The sequence below is a fragment of the Dermacentor andersoni genome, chromosome 2 (genome assembly GCF_023375885.2).
Source record: "Dermacentor andersoni chromosome 2, qqDerAnde1_hic_scaffold, whole genome shotgun sequence".
NCBI classification, from domain to species: domain Eukaryota; kingdom Metazoa; phylum Arthropoda; class Arachnida; order Ixodida; family Ixodidae; genus Dermacentor; species Dermacentor andersoni.
Genome location: NC_092815.1, coordinates 189,719,432 through 189,744,521, shown reverse-complemented (window position 1 = coordinate 189,744,521; position 25,090 = coordinate 189,719,432). Strand labels below are relative to the sequence as shown.

Here is a 25,090-nt window from a genome sequence, read left to right as displayed (position 1 = left end):
CACGACATGGAGGTGGCACATAATTTTGAACAAAGGTACGAATTTCTTTGTTTTCTTGATGGATGGTCATCGTGACAAAAGGCACGCATACCCATTTATTGTCTTGATCAGTGGTCATTATTTCACTCGCAACTGCAATCACATTCTTTGACAACGTCAAAATTGATGCACGTACGCCGCGGGGTGGTCGGTTGGGCCGGATCGGTGTGGCACCGCAAGGGATATGTTTAAAATTATGGGGTTTTACGTGCCAAACAGCTGGTAACATACAGGAATTCTATAGCATCAACGAGAGAGTGGCAGGTCTTGTTGTGAAACTTAATAAGAGGTACAAAATGAAGGTTGTACAGGTCTACGCCCCTACATCCAGTCATGATGACCAGGAAGTCGAAAGCTTCTACGAAGACGTGGAATCGGCGTTGGGTAAAGTCAAAACAAAATACAGTATACTGATGGGCGACTTCAATGCCAAGGTAGGCAGGAAGCAGGCTGGAGACAACGCAGTGGGGGAATATGGCATAGGCACTAGGAATAGCAGGGGAGAGCTATTAGTAGAGTTTGCGGAACAGAATAATATGCGGATAATGAATACCTTCTTCCGCAAGCGAGATAGCCGAAAGTGGACGTGGAGGAGCCCGAACGGCGAGACTAGAAATGAAATAGACTTCATACTCTGCGCTAACCCTGGCATCATACAAGATGTGGACGTGCTCAGCAAGGTACGCTGCAGTGACCATAGGATAGTAAGAACTCGAGTTAGCCTAGACCTGAGGAGGGAACGGAAGAAACTGGCACATAAGAAGTCGATCAATGAGTTAGCGGTAAGAGGGAAAATAGAGGAATTCCAGATCAAGCTACAGAACAGGTATTCGGCTTTAACTCAGGAAGAGGACCTTAGTGTTGAAGCAATGAACGGCAATCTTGTGGGCATCATTAAGGAGTGTGCAATAGAAGTCGGTGGTAACTTCGTTAGACAGGATACCAGTAAGCTATCGCAGGAGACGAAAGATCTGATCAAGAAACGCCAATGTATGAAAGTCTCTAACCCTACAGCTAGAATAGAACTGGCAGAACTTTCGAAGTTATTCAACAAGCGTAAGACAGCTGACATAAGGAAGTATAATATGGATAGAATTGAACAAGCTCTCAGGAACGGAGGAAGCCTAAAAGCAGAGAAGAAACTAGGAATTCGCAAAAATCAGATGTATGCGTTAAGAGACAAAGCCGGCAATATCATTACTAATATGGATGAGATAGTTCAAGTGGCTGAGGAGTTCTATAGAGATTTATACAGTACGAGTGGAACCCACGATGATAATGGAAGAGAGAATAGTCTAGAGGAATTCGAAATCCCACAAGTAACGCCGGAAGAAGTAAGGAAAGCCTTGGGAGCTATGCAAAGGGGGAAGGCAGCTGGGGAGGATCAGGTAACAGCAGATTTGTTGAAGGATGGTGGGCATATTGTTCTAGAGAAACTGGCCACCCTGTATACACAATGCCTCATGACCTCGAGCGTACCGAAATCTTGGAAGAACGCTAACATAATCCTAATCCATAAGAAAGGGGACGCCAAAGACTTGAAAAATTATAGACCGATCAGCTTACTGTCCGTTGCCTACAAAGTATTTACTAAGGTAATTGCAAATAGAATCAGCAACACCTTAGACTTCCGTCAACCAAAGGACCAGGCAGGATTCCGTAAAGGCTACTCAACAATAGATCATATTCACACTATCAATCAGGTGATAGAAAAATGTGCGGAATATAACCAACCTTTATATATAGCTTTCATTGATTACGAGAAAGCGTTTGATTCAGTCGAAACCTCAGCAGTCATGGAGGCATTGCGTAATCAGGGTGTAGACGAGCCGTATGTAAAAATACTGAAAGATATCTATAGCGGCTCCACAGCCACCGTAGTCCTCCATAAAGAAAGCAACAAAATCCCAATAAAGAAAGGCGTCAGGCAGGGAGATACGATCTCTCCGATGCTATTCACAGCGTGTTTACAGGAGGTATTCAGAGACCTGGATTGGGAAGAATTGGAGATAAGAGTTAATGGAGAATACCTTAGTAACTTGCGATTCGCTGATGATATTGCCTTGCTTAGTAACTCAGGGGACCAACTGCAATGCATGCTCACTGACCTGGAGAGGCAAAGCTGAAGGGTGGGTCTAAAAATTAATCTGCAGAAAACTAAAGTAATGTTTAACAGTCTCGGAAGGGAACAGCAGTTTACAATAGGTAGTGAGGCACTGGAAGTGGTAAGGGAATACATATACTTAGGACAGGTAGTGACTGCGGATCCGGATCATGAGACTGAAATAATCAGAAGAATAAGAATGGGCTGGGGTGCGTTTGGCAGGCATTCTCAGATCATGAACAGCAGGTTGCCATTATCCCTCAAGAGAAAAGTTTATAACAGCTGTGTCTTACCAGTACTCACGTACGCGGCAGAAACCTGGAGGCTTACGAAAAGGGTTCTACTTAAATTGAGGACGACGCAACGAGCTATGGAAAGAAGAATGATTGGTATAACGTTAAGGGATAAGAAAAGAGCAGATTGGGTGAGGGAACAAACGCGAGTTAATGATATCTTAGTTGAAATCAAGAAAAAGAAATGGGCATGGGCAGGACACGTAATGAGGAGGGAAGGAAACCGATGGTCTTAATAGCCGATGGTCATTAAGAGTTACGGAATGGATTCCAAGGGAAGGAAAGCGTAGCAGAGGGAGGCAGAAAGTTAGGTGGGCGGATGAGATTAAGAAGTTTGCAGGGACAACATAGCCACAATTAGTACATGACCGGGGTAGTTGGAGAAGTATGGGAGAGGCCTTTGCCCTGCAGTGGGCATAACCAGGCTGATGATGATGATGATGACGTGCCAAAACCACTTTCTGATTATGTGGCACGCCGTAGTGGAGGACTCCGGAAATTTCGACCACCTGGGGTTTTTTAACGTGCACCTAAATCTAAGTACACGGGTGTTTTCGCATTTCGCCCCCATCGAAATGCGGCCGCCGTGGCCGGGATTCAATCCCGTGACCTCGTGTTCAGCGGCCCAACGCCATAGCCACTGAGCAACTACGGCGGGTCGCAAGGGATGTGTCTGCAACGCGGAACGCATAAGCTGCTCCATTTTTGGTAGCGATACATGCACATTGAAATCACCGACAACGACAACAGGGGTAGTGCCATCGCAGCTAATTCACGCAAAGTGAGTAGCGATGAACCTTACGGGATTACGAGTCATTGCATTTTTGCTTACTTATAAGCCATTGCTCACGGGAGTATGAGCCATTGATGATGGCAATTTTCGAAATGCTGTTCTGTATGTTCTATGCGTGATTAGAAAGAATTTAAGCACTGTTTGCTTCACTTTGCTGAATGCTTGTAGCCTCTGCCTTACAGGGCTATTAGCCATTGCATTTTTGTTTGCTTACGGGAGCATCAATGCTTACGGCGGTATGAGCCACTGATGATGATAATTTTTGTTCACGGAAAGCAAAAATGCATGGAAGCTTAGCCACACACAGCTTCTCTGAAAAAAAAAAAAGAAATGCCGCAGCTTTGCCCGAATGACGCAGCATTCAAAGCGATACCAAGCGCGGAACTCACCGGACGGAGTTCTATTTATACGCGGGTGCAACATGATGGCGCGACGCAGCAGACAAGTCGGCTGTTGCTGGGCTGGAAAAACAGTAACCATTCATGACACAGGCGTCTAACAAGAGCACTGGCAGCGGTGTTGGAGGCCTAGCACTTCGATAGTGCACGAGAGGAGACCGGCGCGAGACCATTCGACGTAAGTCAACGCTCTGTGAAGTCCGTTCCGCTCCGATCAGTGCGTAGCAGCAACGCTAGTGTGCTTACAGTGTGACTGTGCAAAACACTGTTCTGGCTTCGCCCCCGAGTCCATTGAACGGCGTGTTGACATTGCGTCCTGGATGCTTCGTCATTTCAATGCGTGGGCATAAGAAGTGTCGGTGTGCAAAAGAATACATGTGTGTGTTAAGTGTGGGAAGCCGCTCATACCGCACTATAGACGCTAGTAACTGCCCAAACAAGTTCCAAGAAATATTGCTTCCGAGTTCATCCTAGTGTTTGTTCGCAATATCACTGAAGCTGTAACTTCTGGCACGCTGAATTTTTATTTGTCATTTCCAACAGCGACGTTTAACAGGCAGATACAGAGCGCTATACACTTCCTTGTAATCTTTTGGCGCTGAGCGCTGAACGCCACGCTCCGTGATTTCCGCGGCGTGGGTGTTGCGTCGATCGAGAGATGGCTCCTTCCGACACTTCTACCCGCCGCACTGGCTTAGCGGTTATGGTGTTGTGCTGCTAAGCACGAGTTTCCCGAGTCCCCGCTACGGCGTGCCTCATAATCAAATCATGGTTTTGGCACGTGAAACCCCAGAATTGAATTCATTCTTCTTCCAGGTAGGCAGTGCTCTCTGTCTCCCTGGCGTCTTTCGCTGCCTGTCGTGCCGCCTTCAGCCGATTTTCTTCTTGTAGGTGGGCAGCGTCCACGTGGAGCAATGCACAGTATGGCTGGTGCGGTGTGGTGTGTTGTGCCGTTGCGAACATGCACTTCACGCATTTTAAGATTGTGGCTAGTATCATCTCCAACCAATCTGCTTTGCCGCTTGCCACTTCATGCTTACATCTACTCTCGATTACAAGAGAGAGAGAGAGCAATTTTTAGGGTGGTTTCGTTCAAGTTCAGTAATGTACAAACCAGTCCCCTAATCAACACGATACGAAAAAATGAAAGATCTTGCGTAGAACCGTACCGATTTGCACAAACGCAAATCTTTTAAAGCTATATCTCTTTCGCTGTTAACCCTAACTTGTATATAAAGGGCACGGTTTCCTGCCTCCAGCAGTTGCATGGAACTCTTGAGTGTTTGCGCACTATGAAAACAAATGTTTTCGTGTGGGCGCGGACGTAGTCGCGCTTTGTGCTGTGCCATTAGTCAAACTGTTGTTTTTAGGATGAATGTGTGCCTGCATTCGTGAGTGCGCATACGTGCACGTGCATGAATGCGGGTCTTTGTGTATGATGTTGGCTTCTTCCGCGCTTCCCGATTTGCTCACCCGGTGAAAACAAATGGAGACGACGTCGTCTAAGGGCACCAACATCTACTTTTATTGATATAGGAATATATAATCTATACTACAAAATAAACTAAAAAAACAAAGAAAATACAGTTTTGATGTGCTGCTTTAAAAACACTCACTATCATTCAGACCTAGCGCGGTGACGCAGAAGGCTTCGCTTTAATAAGCGACACTCTAATACAAATAAAAATCTAAGGACACCTAAGCACTCATGAGTTGTGAATGCGAAAGCATTGATGTCCAACTGAACGGCGCTGAGCGGTCCTTTGAGTTTTGCGCTGCGACTAATAGCGGCACGTGCTGCTCGAGCTAGCAAGCAGCAGCAGCAGCTTGTGATGCCAACGTCGCATGCCATGGACCCGGCTATGCCCAAAGGGCGACTCACGTGACTCGGCGTTGCCCTCCTCCCTCACTCAAGACCCATGGCGCGCTAGCGCCCGAGCAGGTGTTCCCTCTCTCCTGCTCGGCGGAGATGTTGGCTCTACTCAATGGAGGAGCGCTCCTGCCGAGAGCGGAGGTCACGTGGCATCGCGGCGATGTCCTGTCCCCACACACAACGCTTGGCGCGCAAGTGCTGCAGCAGGCGTTCCAATTCGGCCGCTCTGCTCCGTCGAGGCGCAGCTCATGAGCTGGCGTCGCAGCCAATGCGAACTCCGTCGAGGCGCGCTCACGACTTTGCGTCGCAGCCAGTTCAGGTGCGGTATCGACAGAGGACAGACGCCGGCGTTTTCGCTCAGTGCGCCATTTGACGCTTTCGCATCAAAATATTCAGCAGTTTTACGTGCGAAAACTACGATGTGATTGTTAGACACGCCGTAGTGGGGGACTCCGAAGTAGGTTTGATCACCTGGGATTCTATAACGCTCGCCTAAATCTAAGTAAGGGCGATCTTAGATTTTGCTTCCATCGAAATGCGCCCGGCGCCGTCGGGACCGAACCCGCAGACTCGCGCTCAGCAAAGCAACGCCAGAGCCTCTGGGCTACCGTAGGCTACCGTGGTGGGTGATACTACAATTAAATGCGACTAGCCGATGAAAGGGTAACTGTTAACTGCGCCGATTGTTTATGCAGCTGTTTAAAGGTAACCTTTACGACTCACGAGCGTATCTCACTCGTCTAGAAAGAGTTAACTAAGCATAGCCAAGTGAAGTCAGGCTGCGTGGACAAGTAAGCGTTTCGACAACGTTTTGTCGGCACTGCTTTCAAGTAAGCGCATGCCGTCCCACTGCCATTGCAGTGAGACAGGCAGCAAAGGACACTGCTGCATTCTGATTCAGCGCGAACAGAGGCGCCACAGCTGGAAATGCAATTGTTGTTTGCTCTTGAGTATGTACTCGTACGGCCGGAAAACGTAGTGCGCGTGTCATTCATAACACATCTGCTACGCGTCGTGCTGGCCGTTCTGCTGTTCCCTCCGCGCTATCGTGCAGCGAAAAAGGGATCGCCTTTTTCATTTGATCTCTTTACGCACCAGCTTTACGGTCGTTGCAGCCATTGTAGAATAGTAAAACAGATCGGCGACACTAGAACATGAACGGTGTTATTTCGGCGAAGGGGCATGACCTATACCCTGTAGTAAACTTTAGGAATACGTATTCAGCTTTTCAGTATGAACTCTGAATTATCCTTCCAAAATAGCGGCACAATATTTTCACTGCTACAGCACGCACGAATTGCGAGTGTGTGGAGCAACTTCGGGCACCGGTTCAAAATGAGCGCGTTTGAAATGTTCAGGAGGTTGCAGGCACGGCATGGCCGCAATTAGTACATGACCGGGGTTGTTGGAGAAGTATGGGAGAGGCCTTTGCCCTGCAGAGGGCGTAACCAGGCTGATGATGATGATGATGAAATGTTCAGTAAGATTTTCCCGAATACATACGAGTAGCTCTGGAGGTCAAAGAGGAAGGTGCCCCTGTCCTGAAAGAAGAGCACGACGTTGCTACTTGTGGGCGGATGAAATTATTAGGCGACGCAAAAGCAGCTAACGTAGCACATCTCTGAGTGGACGTAGAATGTGAAGACGTAAATGGTCAGACGTACTTGCGCGATCTGCAATCTTCGGGGTAGCTAGGTGCCTACGCCATACTGCAGCCGAGCGTGAGGTCGCGAGTTCGAGTCGCTGCCACGGCTGTCGCATTCCGATAGAGGCGAAATGCATCCCTATGCGGCAACCCTGATAACCCAGTGTGCAATTTCTGGAGGCTAAAACCTGCAATTTTCTCTTTATCCTCGTGATTAGAAACAAGACAAGTAAAAACCGGAATACAGGCGAATTCACACGGCTCATCGATGTCACAGGATTTCTGAGGCGCCCAGAGTCACCAGGAAATGCACGGCGTTCGAGACCAGGTGACGCATATTTATGTCTGGCACCTGGTCTAGTTACCCATCACGCCAGCTGCCGAACAGACCAGGTACGACGCATATGTGACATAAACGAGCGGTGCGCAGCAGACTTTCTTGATTTATTAGTTAAAGCTCTCTCGAAACTTCGCGCCTCTCTTTTCTCCCTTACCCCATAATATTCGCCGGTCGTAAGCGTCAATAATGAACGCGCGACCCATTATTGGTACAATCCCTCTCTGCTCCTGAAACGCACGCACCGACACGCCCATACACACATCTGCACACTTAGAGGCGGATTCGCTTTTGCGGGACGCTCACCTCTTTCAGGTTGGGCCACCGGTCAGGAGTCACGTGAGCATGCAGGTCGATCTTGGGTGTCGACGCTGTTGACGGCGCACTCATGGCGCTTGCTTGTTAGTCAGTGCGCGCGCTTCGTAGTTTCAGTTCCGCTCTCCGTTAGGCCGTATTATCCTACACGGCGTTCGCCCGCACCGCAGACCCGGGCCGCACTGTCAGCTTGCGGACGACGGATAAGCAAAAACCTCGTTGTTTCTCCGCTTATAGAGACAAGGCTGCTGATAGCGCGAGGGTGGGCTGTCGGGCGCTCGTACTCGCGCCTTTACGGCATGTCCGACGCGCTCCACATTTCCGCTCTGTCTTTCCCCATGCTCGTCCTCGTGTATTGCGGCAGAGGCACTGTTGTAAAACGAAATGACGAGCTCTCGAAGGAAACTGAAGGGCGACGGGTGGTTATCTGCCAGCCAGGGCAGAGGGTCAATCTTTGATGAAGTATCGTCGGATTTTGAACCCATTTCCGAGATTCGTGATTTTGTGCACCAGTTTCCGTCCCTTCTTAGCACTGGCATGGTGACGCGAAAGTGGGAATAAGTTCAGTGCGATTTTCCAGCCTTATCAGGTGGGACTTCAAGTACCATTGAGTATAGAAAACCGAAAAATTAGTATGCCATCCGAAAGTACTCTATACATGTAAATGCTTGCAGAAAAAAAAATCGTAGATATAGTTGTACAACAATTTTCTTGCGCTACTGCTAGGGTTCTAATAAAGCATTGACCATAGATATTCAGTTAGTCTGAATATTATGAACGACACCAGTAATACCAGAATATGAAACTACAGCTTTCCGGTTGACCTCCTGGTTCGGAATTACTTTACTACACTTTTTGGAAAGAAAATGACCGACGCTTGCGAAGATTTATATGCTTTGTATCCTGAACGACACTGACGCTCCATCCTCGGTCGCTCCGCGAAACTTCTCCGGGCACCGGAAAAAATTCGTAAGAATAATTTGAATACTTGCGAATCTTGGGCTCAAGATAAACCTGCACTGAGATTGTAGCTTGCACAGACGCCGCCGATCGATGCGCTGCTACTGGGCGTACCAGGAAGGCTGCATGCTGAAGTGCGGGCCGACCCGCACACTTCACTGATGAAAGCGAGGACTGCGCTGCGCGCGTGGGCTCACGGCGGCTGTGAACGCAACACTGTGATGGCGGACTCCGAAGCATCGCGTACTGACGACGCGACGGCACAGGTGTTCGGAAGTGAGCTTTCCGCTTTGAATTGGTGGGGACGCTCGACTTTCACGCGTCCCCTGATATTGCTTTCCCCGCATGGCTCCCGTCTCCTGTAACCCGGCTTCGCCGCGTGGCTTGGCGCCGGAGGCGGTTCGTGTGGTTGCAGAATTGTACGAGAGATGGCGAGTGTTGCCTTTCTAACGCCACCTAACTGCGGGGTTACGCAGGGTCAAAAGGAAGTAGTCTGTTGCTCTTGGGCTTGGAGTCGGCGAGCGGCACGGCAACTACATTTCGCGCATACGCCGACCCGCTTCGCGGGACCGTTCTGGGACAGGCTTTGGCGTAGGACACCGGAATGGAGAAGGGTCCATTCCGGTGTCCTACGCCGGAATGGACCGCATTCCGGCGGTCCATTCGGTCCATTCGGCGGTCCATGCAGATATATCTGCATAAAAAACAGATATATTGGTTCTGTAAACGGGATCCATTAGATCATTGAAAGCGGACAAATTCGATACGTCATTTTATATCTTACGTTAATTTGTTACATTGTTTACAAGGGTTCTGCAAGAGCTATATTTCCATATTACTAAATTTTTTTTAGATTAATGTGTAACATATCAATTTTGTCCGCTTTAGATGTACTATTGATGCAATTCACGGAATTCTATTATCAATTTTCGTTACTGAGTCACAGAGTTGTAAACTTGATAGTTTCATATTTTGAAAATGCTCGATTTTTGCCAATTTGTAATAAAGAATTGACGACTTAAATCAGAAATCAGAAACCAAGAGTCACTAGATTCTAAGTTTTTCTTTTAAATGCAACAAACCGCGTCAGAGTTGGTGCAGTGGTTGCCGAGAAAAACGAATTATCTTTTTACGTGTATTTAGATAGGAGCACCCGAGCTAAAGCTTGTTGTTGTTGTTGTAGCCTGCGATGCGTGTGGCTCCTACCCACGTTGGGGGATTGGCCAAGAAATGGGTGGATTATTCAAAATTATTATGGAGCATAAATTTCCTAATAGCTTTTGAAATAGCATTGAATAGCGCTTAATTACCTGCTAAATAAAATCAGGAAGGTCATATTGAATGAGTAATAATTAATTTAAAAGTAAAAACAAAACGAAAGGAATTTAGCAGGGCATTCGTTTAGATTCCGTAAGAAATGTTCGGACAGCGAAGCATGCATCCTTGTGGCTGAATCCCAAAGTGGACGCTCCGAACGAAAGAATTGAAGGTTCTGTCAAGTCCAGGCCAATTCTTCGAAAAGGTATTTCCAACCATCTTTTTCTAACCGCAGTAAAGCGGCGACAAGATAGAAGAAAGTGGTGTATCGACTCTTCCTCATTACAAAAAGAGCAGAGGGGGGAGGGAACCAAACCCTACCTGTGTAAATAGAAATTCAGCGAGGGTACGCGGCAGCGTAATTTGGTGAGGCAGACCTCAAGCATCTTTGTGTCACAGGATTCGCTATGCCAGGGAAATGCCAGGTGCTTATACTCTGGAGAAGCAGTCAAATGTGGGTTTGATAAGGCTAATCTTATTGATCGCATCCGAAATCTTGCCGCCGTGATCTGTGCTGTCACTGGTAGAATAGGAAGAACAGGGCCGGATAGTGATGCATTTGCCAGTGAATCAGCAGTTTCATTAAAAAGCAAACCTTTATGCCCTGGCACCCGCTTCCTCTTGAGCTAAATACCTTCGCTACTTCAACCTCATTTCCGCTGGCACATACCCGTGGGCAATATAGTTGTACCAAATACAGTTGTGCCATTTGCTCCCACTTTAGAAAAGCATATCGTACCGATAATAGAGGTTTGGAAAGCAATAACAAAAAAACTGCGCAGCCTTGTCAGTCTTCACGATACGGCTTCATACGAAGCACGTGAACGACCTCGGGTAAATGACGTCGGCGCTTTGAACAGTGAGAGCCGTCTGCAACAACTTCGCGGTTGACGCCACTGATGCGCCGGAAAACTATGTAGGGCCCCTACTATGTGCGCGGGAGTTTTTCAGGGAGCCCACGCTGACGAATAGGTGTCCAGACCCACACTTTGTCGCAGATGCTGTGTTACGGGCCTGTGCCGAATATTGTAGCGTCTCGCGTCATAGTCCTGTTGTTCGTGGATCCACAGACGTGCAAGCTACCTAGGTGCCCCTGCTCGTTGTGTGATCGCTTCAGCACCCGTCTCGTTGTCATCAAATTCACGAGGGAGCGTTGCGTCTGTTGTTGTGAAGGGTGTCTATTGTTGTGAAGGGAAACTGAAAGTTGGCTTGCGAGTGGTCTCTTGACTAGCCGTATTGTACGCGAAGGTGACATAAGGTAAAACCTCGTCCCAGTTCTTGTGCTCTACATATATGTACATGATTATCATATCAGCCAGTGTCCTATTGAGTCGTTCCGTCATTCCGTTTGTTTGAGGGTGATACGCCGTTGTTTTCCGGAGGGCGGTACCACTTAGACGTAGAACGATATCCAAAAACTTGGCGATGAAGGCAGTACCTCTGTCCGTGACGACTATTGCGGGAGCACCATGCCCTAAAAAGATGGATTCATCTTCATCTGCTGTTGCCCGTTGCAGAACACCTGTCTCGGCATTTCTAGTAAGATAATCCGTGGCGACGATTACCCATATATTGCCGGTAGTAGACGTTGGGAAGGGGCCCAGAAAATCCATGCCTACTTTTGCAAATGGTGTGGCCGGTACTTCAACAGGGTGGAGTGGGCCGGCTGGCTCGGCGGATGGCGGTTTGCGACGTTGGTAATCCAGACATGTCTGAACGTAACGTTTAACGACCGCAGTAAGTCTCGGCCAGTAGTAGTTCAGCCGAATCCGTGTCAATGTTCCATTGTAGCCCAAGTGTCCAGCAGTCGGCTCGTTGTGGCAGGTGTGCAAGATTTCAAGTGGAAGCGATGAAGGAAGAACGAGTAAGTAGTTGCTGCCGCTAGGTGAGAAGTTCTTCTTGTAGAGGACGTTGCGGAGCAATCAGTATGGTGCCAGCCCTCTTGCAAATAGCCTCGGCACGCTGTTGGTTCTTCCTTCGAGCTAATCAATAAGCGGCAGCAATTCAGTGTCATCCCATTGCTGGTGTGAAATATCGGCAGTGTCCACGAGTCTCAGAAAGACCGTGTCGTCATAGTCTTGTGCTGCCGGCACAACAGGAGACCGAGAAAGGCAGCTTGCGTGCCGTTTTCCCGACTTGTATGCGACAATAAAGTCGAACTCTTGGAGTTGAAGACTCCAGCGTGCGAGCCATCCCGAAGGATCTTCCAACTTAATGAGCAAGCAGAGCGAATGGTGATCGCTAACGACGGTGAAAGACCGACCATACAAATACGGACGAAATTTCAGAACTGCCCATACCATTGCGAGGTATACTTTTTCAATGGTGGAGTAGTTAGCCTCGGCTCGGCATAGTGTCCTACTCACGTAAGTGATCACCTTTTCGCTGTCGTCCTGCCATTATACGAGCACTGCCCCTAGACCGACATTACTAGCGTCTGCATGAAATATCGTCGGGGCGTCTTCGTCAAAGTGTGCTAACACTGCAGGCGCTTGCATGCGTTGCCGGAGCTCATGAAATGCCCGCTGCTGGTCTTCGCCCCAAGTAAAAGGGATATCTTCTATTGTGAGCTGTGTTAGCGGTTATGCGATGCGCGAGAAATTCGGAATAAATCGTCGGTAATTTGCGCAGAGTCCCAGAAAACGTCGCACGGCCTTTTACTATGAAGGGGTCGCGGAAATTAACGACGGCAACAATTTTATCCGGATAAGGTCGGACTCCTTGGCTACTGACGGTGCGACCGAGGAACTGGAGCTCGCCAAAAACAACATTGCACTTCTCAGGCTTCAAGATAAGACCGGCAGAGCGTATTGCTTCAAGAACAGTTTTCACCTTTCGTAAGTGTTCGCCGAATGTTGCGCAAAAGACCTCCAGCGTCATCCAGGTACACCAGGCATGTTTGCTATTGAGTCCAGAGAGCACAGTGTCCATTAGACGCTGAAATGTTGCTGGCGCCGAACACAAACCGAAGGGAAGTACCTGAAATTCATAAAGTCCGCCAGGCTTCACAAAAGAGGTTTTCTCGCAGTTCTTCTCATCCACTTCGATCTGCCAATAACCGCTTTTCAAGTCCATTGACGAAAAGTAGCACACGTTTCGCAACCTATCCAAGGAATCATCAATACGTGGCCGTGGATAAGTGTCCTTTGTGATCTGATTGAGCTTCTGATTGTTGACGCAGAAACACAGGCTACCGTCCTTCTTTTTCACTCAATCTACAGGTGATTCCCAAGGACTATTATATGGTCGAATAACACCCTCTTCCAGCATCGTCTTCATTTGTTTTTGTATTGCTTCGCGTTCCTTTAGGGCCACACGATAAGAATGTTGTCGAATGGGTCTGGCGTCGACATGAGTAATGATGCTGTGTTTGGTAAGCGGCGTTTGACCAACTTTTGACGCAGATGAGAAACACCCCTGGTGCTTATTGATGAGTACAAGAAGACTGTTTTGCTAAACCGCCGTTAACGTCAGATTAACGTCTACAATAGGCGTAGCTGTGTGGATTGTAGTGGCCGCCTCCTGCGCTAAGTGGCAGTCTTGTATTTGTGTTATACATCGCCGAAATAAGCGACAGCACGATGTGTCGACGCTCCTTACTAAAATTCGTCAGCTAGAGTTCGGCGCTTCCGTCGATTATATTGATAACTGCTCTGGCATTTGTTCAGCGACTCCAGTGCGATTCTGCAGGCTGTCACAGTGCACGGGTATGAGAGAGCAACTCCGCGGCAAAAATATGACGTCGTCCGCAGCAATACGGAAGCGAGTTTTTTGTAGTTTGTCATGGGTGATATTATTTGAGCTCGTGCCAAACGTAACGCTCCTGTCACAGATGTTAATCACGGCGCCGTACTCCATGCCCAATATAAGTTTCTTACAACACACTCAATGAGGATGACGAGACTGGCGACGAAGGTTGAACCGGCGATTAAGAGTCGGACCGTGCATTTCCCGACAGGTGTCATCAACTGGAGGTCGCTGCGGCTAGTTCCTCTGTCGAAGGCTAGGGGACCTGCCCCTTGTGACGTCGGTAAAACTGCGACGAGTCGGCGAATTGTAGCGCGCAGGAGATAGACAAAGAGGACGTGGTCGGGGCGTCGTCGTATTTGGCGGCTGACTGTTCCCATGAGCATCATTGTAGGCGCGTTCTTATGTTGGGCCCGTGCCATGGCGTGCTCACCTTCCTTAGTTTGTCGGCGAGCTGTAAGCTTATGATTGAAAAATGGGAGCCAGTGTCAACAAGAGCGGCTATATGTATACTTCGTGGCCGTCAATGCGAACGATTAGGTCGGCGCCGACGACATCAGTTGCGTCTTTCGTAGTTGTATCCGTAGTATTCTTCATTGTATTGGCGTCTTCGTCGTCGGAGTCTTCATGTCGTCGTTCGTTGGCAATGGGGGATGTGGAGAAGTTTGAGTACTGGCAACCTCACCCCTGGAGGTCGCTACGGCTAGTTTTCCCGTCGAGGGCTAGGATACCTGCCCCTAGTGACGTCGGTAAAACTGCGACGTGTCGGCGAATTGTAGCGCGCAGGAGATGGAGAAGGAGAACGTGGTTGGGGCGTTGTCGTATTTTGCGGCTGACTGTTCACAGGATAGTCGTCGTAGGCGCGTCGACCGTCATACGGAGAATAGGCATAATTGATAGGAAAGCTTGTGTATTGAGCGGCGCGATAGTTGTTCCATTTGTGGCAACCTGGATAGACGTGTCCAGCTTCGCCACAATGGTAGCACACTGGTTGGCGGTCGACGGTGCGCCACAAATCGCTTTTCCGACGCTGATGGTTGGGCGGCGACTCTCCACGGGGCCACGGAGTGGCGTGTGCATGTCGAAGATACGGCAGTGTTTGTGCTGGCGTGATCGGCGTGGTCGGGAAAGCCGACGGGGGTAACGATGTCGATTCTGTTTGTAGCGTAGGTGATGTTATAGTTGTGGGTGTTAACGGCGTCGAAGTTGTGTTGATTGGACGGCGAACAGCCTCCGCATAAGTAAGGCGCCGCGGCATGTCACCACAGTCTGGCGATGAAGAAGCTTCCCGGACTTCTTCCCGGACCACATCAGCGACAATGGATAATGCTGGTGCCAGTTCCGTAGGCGCAACAACAAATCCGAGCTGCAGAAGCTCTTCTCGCACAACCCCCCGGACAAGTTCACGCAGAGGCCTGTCGTTACTCGCAGCCAGTACGGAAGTGTTCGCCGCCGAGTTACTCATGTCATGCTGGCTGTATCGTTACTATCGTTGCTGTATGGCCCCGTTCAATGGCTGCAGCCTCTTTTGTGAACTCCGCCACTGTTGTCGGTGTATTTCTCACAACGCCGCCAAACAGTTGCTCTTTCACTCCCCGCAAGAGGTACTGCAGCTTTCTTTCCTCTGGCATGTCGAGGTCTGCCCTACGGAAAAGACGGGCCATGTCTACTGAGAACGTAGCAACGCTCTCATTCGGTTTTTGAATGCGGATGTCAAGGAGATGCTGCGCATTTTCCCTCTTGTCGATACTTGTAAAGGTATCCAGCAGCTGTGCACAGAGGACATCCCACGTGGCAAAGCTCCTCTCCCGGTTGACGTACCACGTACGAGCATTCTCTTTCAGATAGAAATAGACACTCCAGAATTCGTCCTCCGAGCAGGTCTTATGGTTGTACTTGGCGACGCGCTCGAACTGGTCTAGCCAATCTTGGACGCCTTCAAAGGCGTCGCCATGAAAGCTCTCCGGAACGAAAAGAATCTGCAGTGTTACTTGCGATGGAGCTGCGGTGGCCACGATAGTTGTGGGAGGCAAACGATTTCCCAAGGTTTCTTGCAAGAGACTGGACTCGGGCGCTAGGATTAGCAGGTGCCGACTGAACCGGCGGGCCGGTGTTTCGATGCGCGACGGTGATTTCGGGCTCGTTCGTCGGCTCCGAGAAGAGGTGCCGAGCATGAAGAATACCCAGCACGTCCACCAGTATAACAACGTGGGACCGACGAGGATGCGCCATTAACAAATACGTACATGTTGTTGTTGTTGTTGTTGTAGCCTGCGATGCGTGTGGCTCCTACCCACGTTGGGGGATTGGCCAAGAAATGGGTGGATTATTCGAAATTATTATGGAGCATAAATTTCCGTATTTTATGAGTTGTGAAAGAAAGCCAACAACGTCTTCTTCGCCTTAACGCTTAACATAAAAACCCGCGTTACTTCAACGTCGTCCCCACTGGCACATACCCGCGGCAATATAGTTGTGCTAAATGTAGTTGTGTCAATTTGTCATCTGCAGTGGAATAAACAAGCGGTAAAGCTGATGAGGTCAGTAGATAGGTTGTGTTTGATGTTACATGACATCTGCAATTGCACAGGAAGCGATCAATACAGTGACCATGATCACATGTGTCTCTATACATTCCGTATACCGGCAGCATGTGTGTGTCGCCCATTGTAGTTGTAGGTGTACAAATTTTGGCTCAGACGTACATTGCACAATTTCCCGTTTCTACAGCAAAGAGGTATGCGTAGGTAGCCGCTACAAATAAGACGCGTTTTCTTTGTAAAAATGTATTTATTAACAGAGCAAAAGTTGTACAGCAACATCACAATGAACACATGCTTCCCTCGTTATTTCAGTGAGTAGAAAAATTGAAACAAAGACGGAACTTGGATTGCATCAGCAACATTCTGTTTGACTGGCATTAAAATTTTCGACAAGAAGAATTCACAGTGTCGATAATAAGAGGAAGCTTTAGCTCAAGGGCTGCTACATAAATGCACGGGAAAGAAATAGTTTTATGTAGGCACCCACTCTACCGCGCTTTTATTGCGATAACAATTATATGGACACTCCAGGCACATTTCTGCCACCGGCGTCGCCGTGATGTTCTGCACAACGTCCAAGGACGATAACAGCGTTGCCGCGTGCCCTACTCTGTATCTGCGAGTGCAGGGCGTGAGGGGAGCCGATGATCGCGGCTCTATCTCACCCGCGCTAACGGGAGGACAGCGTGAAGGAAGCTCTTCCGTCTCGCGCGAGGCACCCAACGATGGGAGTCACCGGGGCGAGGGGAGGGAGGGGTGTGGCGTTCTACTCAGGCTGCCATTGTGTCTGTGGCGGCTGTGCACGCTCGCGCGGCCGTACCTTGAAAGCGACCTGCGTTGGGGCCAGAGCAAAGGTGCGTCGAGGGCTCGTAGCTTTGTGTGTACTGTGTTTTCTCGGCGCTCAGTTGGCGTTGAAGTTATAGACAGCACCAAGGTCACTTCGCTCGCCGCTGCTGCCGCGCTCCCTAACGCCAGCGTTTTAACCGCGGGTGTCCGCGGCCATCGAATGTGATGTGCTCATGTTTGCTGTATGCGCGGACACCATGCCTGTTAATTATTCAATTTAGTTTGATACAGCCGATAAAAATTCTATCTTTACTTCGTCTGCTAATTTGCGATCGCAACCGATGATTCGCCCATCGGATGAAACTCTGACTCATTTTACTACTTCACTTATTCTGTAGGAAGGTACGCGTCTCCTGAATTTCAGATATAGCCATTCAGCAGTAACACTCTAGTCCTCTTCAAATCTTAGTTTTCTTTGCCTCTTCCTTCGACTTATACCACCTACCGACCAGAGCCTGTGTGTACATGAAACGAACGTGGCAGAAAGGATAGGCGACGTAAGAAACTCGTTTGGACCTTTGCACCGTGTTGAATGTGCACAAAGCCCTCTGGAGCTCCCTGGTCGTCGCCACCATACCTTCTTGACGACTGTAATTATCGGTGACCCCACGCAAAAGCATTGCAAAGATTGCAGCGCTTAGCTTTCTACTAAATTGCTTTATACGTAGCTATTTTCAGGCGCCAAGGAACAACACATCGCACACAAGACAGGACAATGGGGCTTAGCCTATGAAATTCTCTTCTCTTGGGGTCGTTCCTATATAGGGCAAACTGGGCGCTGTGTAAACGAGCGGATTAGGGAACATGAACGAAACGTTGGGCAAAATAAAGAGGGGCCCAATATACCTAAGTATATTAGAAACTGCCCCTGACGCTCTTGTGAGGCATACTTTTCTGACGCGTGGATTCTGGACATAAAGATACGAAAGCTAAGGAAATTATGGAAGCGTTTTATATCAGTAAGAAAGGTAGCTTGTGTGTTAGTGAAACGTCCATGTCCTTGTATCAGTCAGAGAAAAAGTTTGTTGAAAGTTTCTTATCTTACCGCACCCGATGCTTGAATGTGCTTGTTGCGCAGGCGCTGAAAATAGAGATGGAAGCAGCAATTATGCTTTACCATTTACGATAAGCTGCAAGTTCACCGACAATCTGTTGTGTGCGAGCCCACACATGGTTTCCTAAGAAAATATAATAATAATGATACCGTAAGTACAAACTACAGATACTACAATATCGATCAGAATCAGAATTATTTTTTATTATATACGAAGTTATTACAAAATACATTTTACAGGAAGAGGTGCCAGAGCCGTAGACTGAATTGGTACCTTTTGTACATGGTATACACTGAAGGAACAGCAAACGTAGTTGCAGCAATGACAGTAAAAAATTAAAAAAAACGACAAAGACAAATTTCAGAGGCTGCAATTATGAAAACGTAGTAGAACAAGAATTAAAATAACTAAGCAACATAGGAAAACATGAACAACTTGAACAGAAAATGCACATGTTTAAAAAGTTTCATGCGTGGTTAATAAACATGAAATAATGAATTTATAATAAGTTACCAATGAAAATGAAAATGCATACATTATGTGGCATATACAAGAAATGTTCTGTAAGACTGGGTTGGGGCAAAAGGAACTTTTTGAATTCTTTAATAAATGAGTGTAGTGTCGTTAAATATAAAATAAATGGCAGCGAGTTCCATAATCAAAAAAGCGCTTAAATTAACAGTTTGCTTGCCGTAGTTCGTACTTTGGGCAAGATGAGGTTCTTGTTAAGGGTAAATCTGGTGCTGTTAGTGCTGCCTTGTGAAGAAGGCGGAATGAAAGAAAAGGGGAATCGACGATAAAAGGGGAATGACCAGATGCCTACATTATATTGAGTTATATGGGACACTGTAAGCATATTATTGGCTTGTAATAATTGTTTGGCGTTGGTGTAGTATAAGCTAAGGTAGTTTTGACTGCTCTATTCTGGGCGATTTGTAGTTGCGCAAGATGAGTGCTGTATTTATTGCCCCATGTAATTATATAGCTGTCGATATGTGAACAACAGTGATAAGAGAATAGAACGTGAAAAAAATGGACGACCTCGAATAGCGATGCGTATACCATAGGACATCTTTTTTACGTCGGAAATGTGGTAATGAAATTTTAAGTTTCTATCTGGTGGGACGTCCAAATACAGGCAGTCATCGCTAGCCTGGATTGAGTACCGTGGCATGCAACTGGAAGAACAGGAATAATGACTGTGGATGGGAAGTAAGGACAATGGGTGTAGTTTTAACTGTAATAAATTCTAATCTGCTTAATTTACAGCAGTGAAATATGTTAAGTTCCGCACTAAGTTTATCAATTAAGCATTTCTTGCTTTTATCATAGGTAATTATTGTAGTATCGTCAACATAGAGCATTTACAATGCGTAGTGAAATTAGGGAGATCGCTATCATAACTTAAAAACAAAAGTAGGCCCAAAATTTACCATTTGTGGTACCACTACATTAGTCGTTTTTCGCTTTGCATAAGTACCGGAAAAGCTGACAATGTGCTTTCTATTATGGAGGTAACTGGGGATTAGTAGGAAGGCAGAAGCAGATATTCCCGTTGCTTCTAGTTTTAGAAAGAGTATCTGGGGATGTATAGTGTCAAAGGCTTTAGTTAGGTCGACAAAAAAATAGAGTTGGCATAGCAACCATTATCAATACCTTTCTTTAGATATTCCGTGAGAAATACGAGAGTGAGATGACTTGTTAGGCGTTTCTCAGTTAGTTTATCTATTATTCTACGGAAGAATGGCAACACATAGATGGGTCGGCTGTTCGTTAATAACGAATGATCGCCCTTTTGAAAAACTGGGGTAACATTGGCACACTTCAGTTGCGAGGAAAAGGCCCCGTTTCAAACATTAAATTGACAATATCTGCAAGAATATTAGATATCGGATAAGCGAATAATTTTATACGGCATGGCCTAGTATTCTCGAGGCCTGCACTTGTGATCTTTAGATTATTAATTACAGAGATGAAGTCATCGGGAGTAGTAGCAAACGTGTAAAAGAAAGCCTGGAGGCGTTGCAAAAAGCTTGTCCGAAGCCAAGTTGCTCGAAAAAAAGAAGTCACTTAAGACGTCTGCAATGCCACGAGGGTTTGAACATTCATTGCCACTGTGGTTTATTCTAGCTACAGTTTCCTGGTTGCTGTTTGTATTTAGGAAACAATTTACTATTTTTCCACTTTTTACCAGAGTTGCTCCCACACTCCTCTATTTTCTACTCAAAGTTGCTTATTTTGCTCTTTTCAGCTACGCGCAGATGTAGTATGTATTTTACCGGGTTATCAGTCTAACATTAAAGAGCTGCTTCTTTTCGTTATTTTATAAAGATTCTCGCGTGTTTACATTGCTTTGAGTAATCTATGAGTAAGCCACGTGTTTTGTGGTGACGCTAGTACGTTCTTGCATTTTTTCTTTTGGGAATGGAAATGGCAGTTTTGTGAAGGTATAAGCAAAAAGCGGCTGAAAGCTTGTGAGCCGGCCTACTTTGTTTACGGCTTCGAATTTTTTTTTATCAAGAACAAGTTTGTATTAGAATAGGGTGCGGGAGAAAGGACTAGAATTGACCTTGAGAAATATGGAATAATGGTCTGTGATGAAACCAGTAAGAATGCCTGCTTTGAGTGGGACTAAAAGGTTAGGTAATACATGATCAGTCAATGAGCTTCCACCATCATGACAGTAACGTGCTGGTTGTGTGATTAGGCATTCATAGCCCAAACTATGTTAACAACTGGAATATGTCACGCAGTTAAGGGACGTTGTGTCAATCAAAGTTACGTTCATGTCACCCGTAATTATCACGCTCGTGAACGTATGATGGTTTCCAGCAGGTACGGACGCGAGCACAAGTAAGTAGAAACGGACATGACAACGCTGGACAGGACAACCAGCGTTGTCCTGTCCGTTTCTACTTACTTGTGCTCGCGTCCGTACCTGCTGGAAACCATTATACGTTCACCATGCACCAACTGGCCCAGCAAACTACTCTACTAAATCACGCTCGTGTTTATTATTATTCTAATACATTACCTAAGGCACTAAGGCACTAGGTAAACGATAAATAGAATCCAAAATAAAATTTTTGCTGTCAGTGTTAAGGAACGAATGATCGAATTCCATGCAAACGGTTTCATAGATAAGTTTAATGCAAAATCGTGTCGTCGTTTTAACGTGGGTTCTGATGTGTGATAGGGGAAGCAGATTAGGTCTTTGTCATTGTTACAGAGCGAAGTTTCTGTGACACAAATCATGCAAAATATTTTGGTGATCATAGAAAGAAGATTCAGAATATCATCATAGTGCGTGCTCATGCTACGTGCATTGAAATGAATAAGTGAGCATGAACTGCTAGAAAGAAATTGTTACATATCAGTAGTAGCTAAGTACCAGGCACATACCCAGGATTTTCTTTTAAAAAAAATTAAATTATGGCGTTTTACGTGCCAAAACCACTTTTTGATTATGAGGCACGCCGTAGTGGATGACTCCGGAAATTTCGACCACCTGGGGTTCTTTAACGTGCACCTAAATCTAAGTACACGGGTGTTTTCGCTTTCTTTTCTTGGGGGGGGGGGGCGGGGGGGGGCAACCCTTGGCAACTTTTCTATGCAAATGAGGGGGGGTACCTTTACTAATACAAATGTGAATAACGCCCGCCATTCGCCATAAAGAAGTGTAGACCCGCAAAATAAAAATGAAATAAAGTGTATCTCGCAGGTAGTACGCCTGTGAGACACCCCTCTGCTTTACTTGGCAAACAAGGAACCATATGGAATAGACTCGCGCAGGAAAGAAGCGCAGGAAGAACACTGCCAAGGACAAGTGAACAAACAAAAGTGAAAATAAAGATTTCTATCATCATCATCAGCCTATTTTATGTCAGCTGCAGGACGAAGGCCTCTCCCTGTAGTAGATTTCTATAGTAGCATACAACCTAAAAGAACAGCAGTTGGCAACCAAGGCACACGGACCGCGCGGGGTTGTGTTACTCCGCCCGCCAATTACAGAAGCAAACAAAATCGTCGTCATGCGGCCTTTTCAAAATGGTCTCGTACTTGATACCTCCGGAGCGTCTGCTGTTCTTGGAGAGTCTTTTCATCGACGGAAGCAATGAGGTGTGCAACAGACATGGACAAAGCGTATGGAGTCTGAGCATTTCACTCTTCAAAAGTCTGCCCGCCGTGGTTGCATAGTGGCTATGGTATTGGGCTGCTAAGCGCGAGGTCGCGGGATCGAATCCCGGCCACGGCGGCCGCATTTCAATGGGGACTAAATGCGAAAACACCCGTCTACTTAGATTTAGGTGCACGTTAAAGAGCCCCAGGTGGTCCGAATTTCCGGAGTCCCAAACTACGGCGTGCCTCATAATGAGATCATGGTTTTGGCACGTAAAGCTCCATAATTAATTAATTCTTCAAAAGTCGCGGTTCATTTCAATGCTGAGCCCGTTTTACTCATGAAATTTTACTGCCAACTGAAGTGAAACTTGACAATAAAAAGTTGCAGTGAAGCAAGCATTTTATTTCATTTCAATAAGGAGTTAGGTTTTCACCATTCCACTATAATAGGCGGGGGAAAACGTATAAAATTATGCGCTATTAATTATATTTTGTGGTTACCACCTTATTTGGGTAACAGGAAAAGTTTGAAGTACGAATTATTTGCAGCTTCGGGGAGGAACAGTTGCTGGCGGTTATGAGGGCGTGTGCGGGTCTTCACTGCAGACTTAAGTCGTATCCGACCATAGTAGCGTTTTTTTATTTGTATTTTTATTTAGCTCTGGAAGAAATATATAGAAGTATATGTTTGCGATACAATCACTGTTCTTTTGGATCCCTCGTTTACGGTTCTACCAAGTGAAGTGCCAAAACCGGCTCGTATTGTTATTGGGAAGTTGCGTAATGATGCGGGGCCGCCAGGCCCGTACAACCGCGTAGAGCGCAGGACGCTGCGGTTCTAGACGTACTGCGTCCACCGCGGAAGGTTAGAAAAACACCAGCAGAGAAGTGGCTACGACGAGTGCCTCGACTGATAACTGTAGAAGTGTTATTCAAAATACGCAGAATTGTTCTCCACTTCCGGCAGCGTTTTGTCTACTTCCTTTTTAAGTAAAAAGATGTTGATCCATAAATATTTTCATAAACAATGATTAAATTTGTTCATTTGCGCTTTTTCTTCCTGTTTGGCTGTTGTCTTTGCTTAATTTCTCAACTCCTTGCGACTCTTGTTTCCAGTTGCCAATTTTGCACGAAAAGTGCTGTATAATTGGAAAAACCAGACGAGGTAACGGGTGATTTTGCTATCTAGGCACTATAATATTGCTTATGAGTTTAAGGGTTATTGCAGGGATTGATGATGGACGCTGTTTGGCATTATTTTAATTTGCACTTTATTCAACCCAAATCGCGGGTATATGGTTCCGACGATCTGTCAGTGTCGCGGCGAGCCGCCACTCGAGGAAATAATGAAGAAAAAGAAAAAGGTTAAACTCAACTGGCGTTTTCTCCAGCTGCAACTCGTTCTTCAAGCACAGAGACCAGCTGACTATGAACCGAATCCCTTTCCTGGTCCCTGCATCAGTTTCAACAAAGAAGGTTGAACTAACGAAGCAACAGCCATGCGCGTGACCGTTGAATAGATAGTGACAACTCAACGCATCTCGAGTTAATCAGGCGGGCACCGAATCGACGAGAAAACTGGCCATCACATTCCAGGAGATGCCGATAAATATCGTCATACAGAAGGAGTGAAACAGGCAGTAAAATGTTGACCACCGAATAGCTGTCAATTCTCAACATTGATTTGGCGGCGCTTTAGGAATGTATGTGAGGATTGGTGGCGTTGCTGGGGAAGGGGGGGGGGGAGTATGACGTTTAATATTTTTTGAGGGGGGGGGTGGCCGGGTTCCCCCCTCCCCTGGGTACGTGCCTGCTAAGTACGATGACGCGCTCATTGAAAAGCAGTAGTAAACGAAGAAAAAAGTCGCAGTTTTGTCTGAAAGGCGAAGCATCGATTGCGATAGCAAAATTAGCAGACAGCTATAGGAAGTAAGGATAGTACTTTTATCGGTCGTATCAACTTGTAAATATTCGCTTGCTAACAAGGATGGTGTCAGCGCGCACAGCAGGCATGACCACATCACATTCGATGACCGTGGACACTCGCTGTCAAAACGCTGGCGTGAGGAAGCACGGCAGCACCAACAAGCGAAGTGACCTTCGTACTATCTATCGCTTCAACACAAACTGAGCGCCAAGAACACACAGTGCGCACAAAGCTACGAGCCCTCGACGCACCTTGACTGCGCCTCTGACGCAGATTGCTCTCAACATACGGCCGGGCGGCCGCACATACGCAGTTGCAGACGAACGCTGCCACCCCTTGCCCCCCCCCCCCCCTCCCCGCTGCCTCGCAATGTTGGGTGCGCCGCGCCAGACCGAAGACGGTGCGCAGTCTCCCCGCTTTCTTCCCTCTCGTGCGGCCGACATTGAGTTGTAACCGTCGCCTCCTCTCGAACGCTTTCACGCGCGCTTGGACTTTATGCGGAACATCACGGTGACGGCGACAGCAGAAATGCGCCTGGGGTGTCCATATAATTGCGATCACAATAAAAGAATCGGGTCTAGATTGTCGGATTTGCAGGCAATGTGGTAGACTTGGTTATAGGTAGTTTTCGCGGCCTTGATTAGACATTTATCACTCCACAAGAAGTTCCTATTGTTGGCTTCCCTTAGAACCAGAGCCTTGGTGAATAGTGACTTGTTGTATACGGATATAAAAAGGTAAAGCATATAATATGGACAAAATGACTAGGACGTTGA

General features: G+C 47.1%; 1 protein-coding gene across 2 annotated transcripts in view; it reads right to left on the bottom strand.

The window, feature by feature from the left end:
* Nucleotides 1–25,090, bottom strand: part of LOC126540301 (2-amino-3-carboxymuconate-6-semialdehyde decarboxylase-like) — a 120,701-nt gene that overhangs the window by 84,527 nt on the left and 11,084 nt on the right. The window contains exon 2 of one of the 2 annotated variants that reach the window (XM_055075956.2): nt 18,256–18,291. In XM_055075956.2, coding sequence (XP_054931931.1) covers nt 18,256–18,291 — 36 coding nt within the window. Of the gene's footprint in view, nt 1–7,788; nt 8,928–18,255; nt 18,292–25,090 lie in introns of those variants that run through there. The other variant, XM_050187102.3, reaches the window with a different exon arrangement.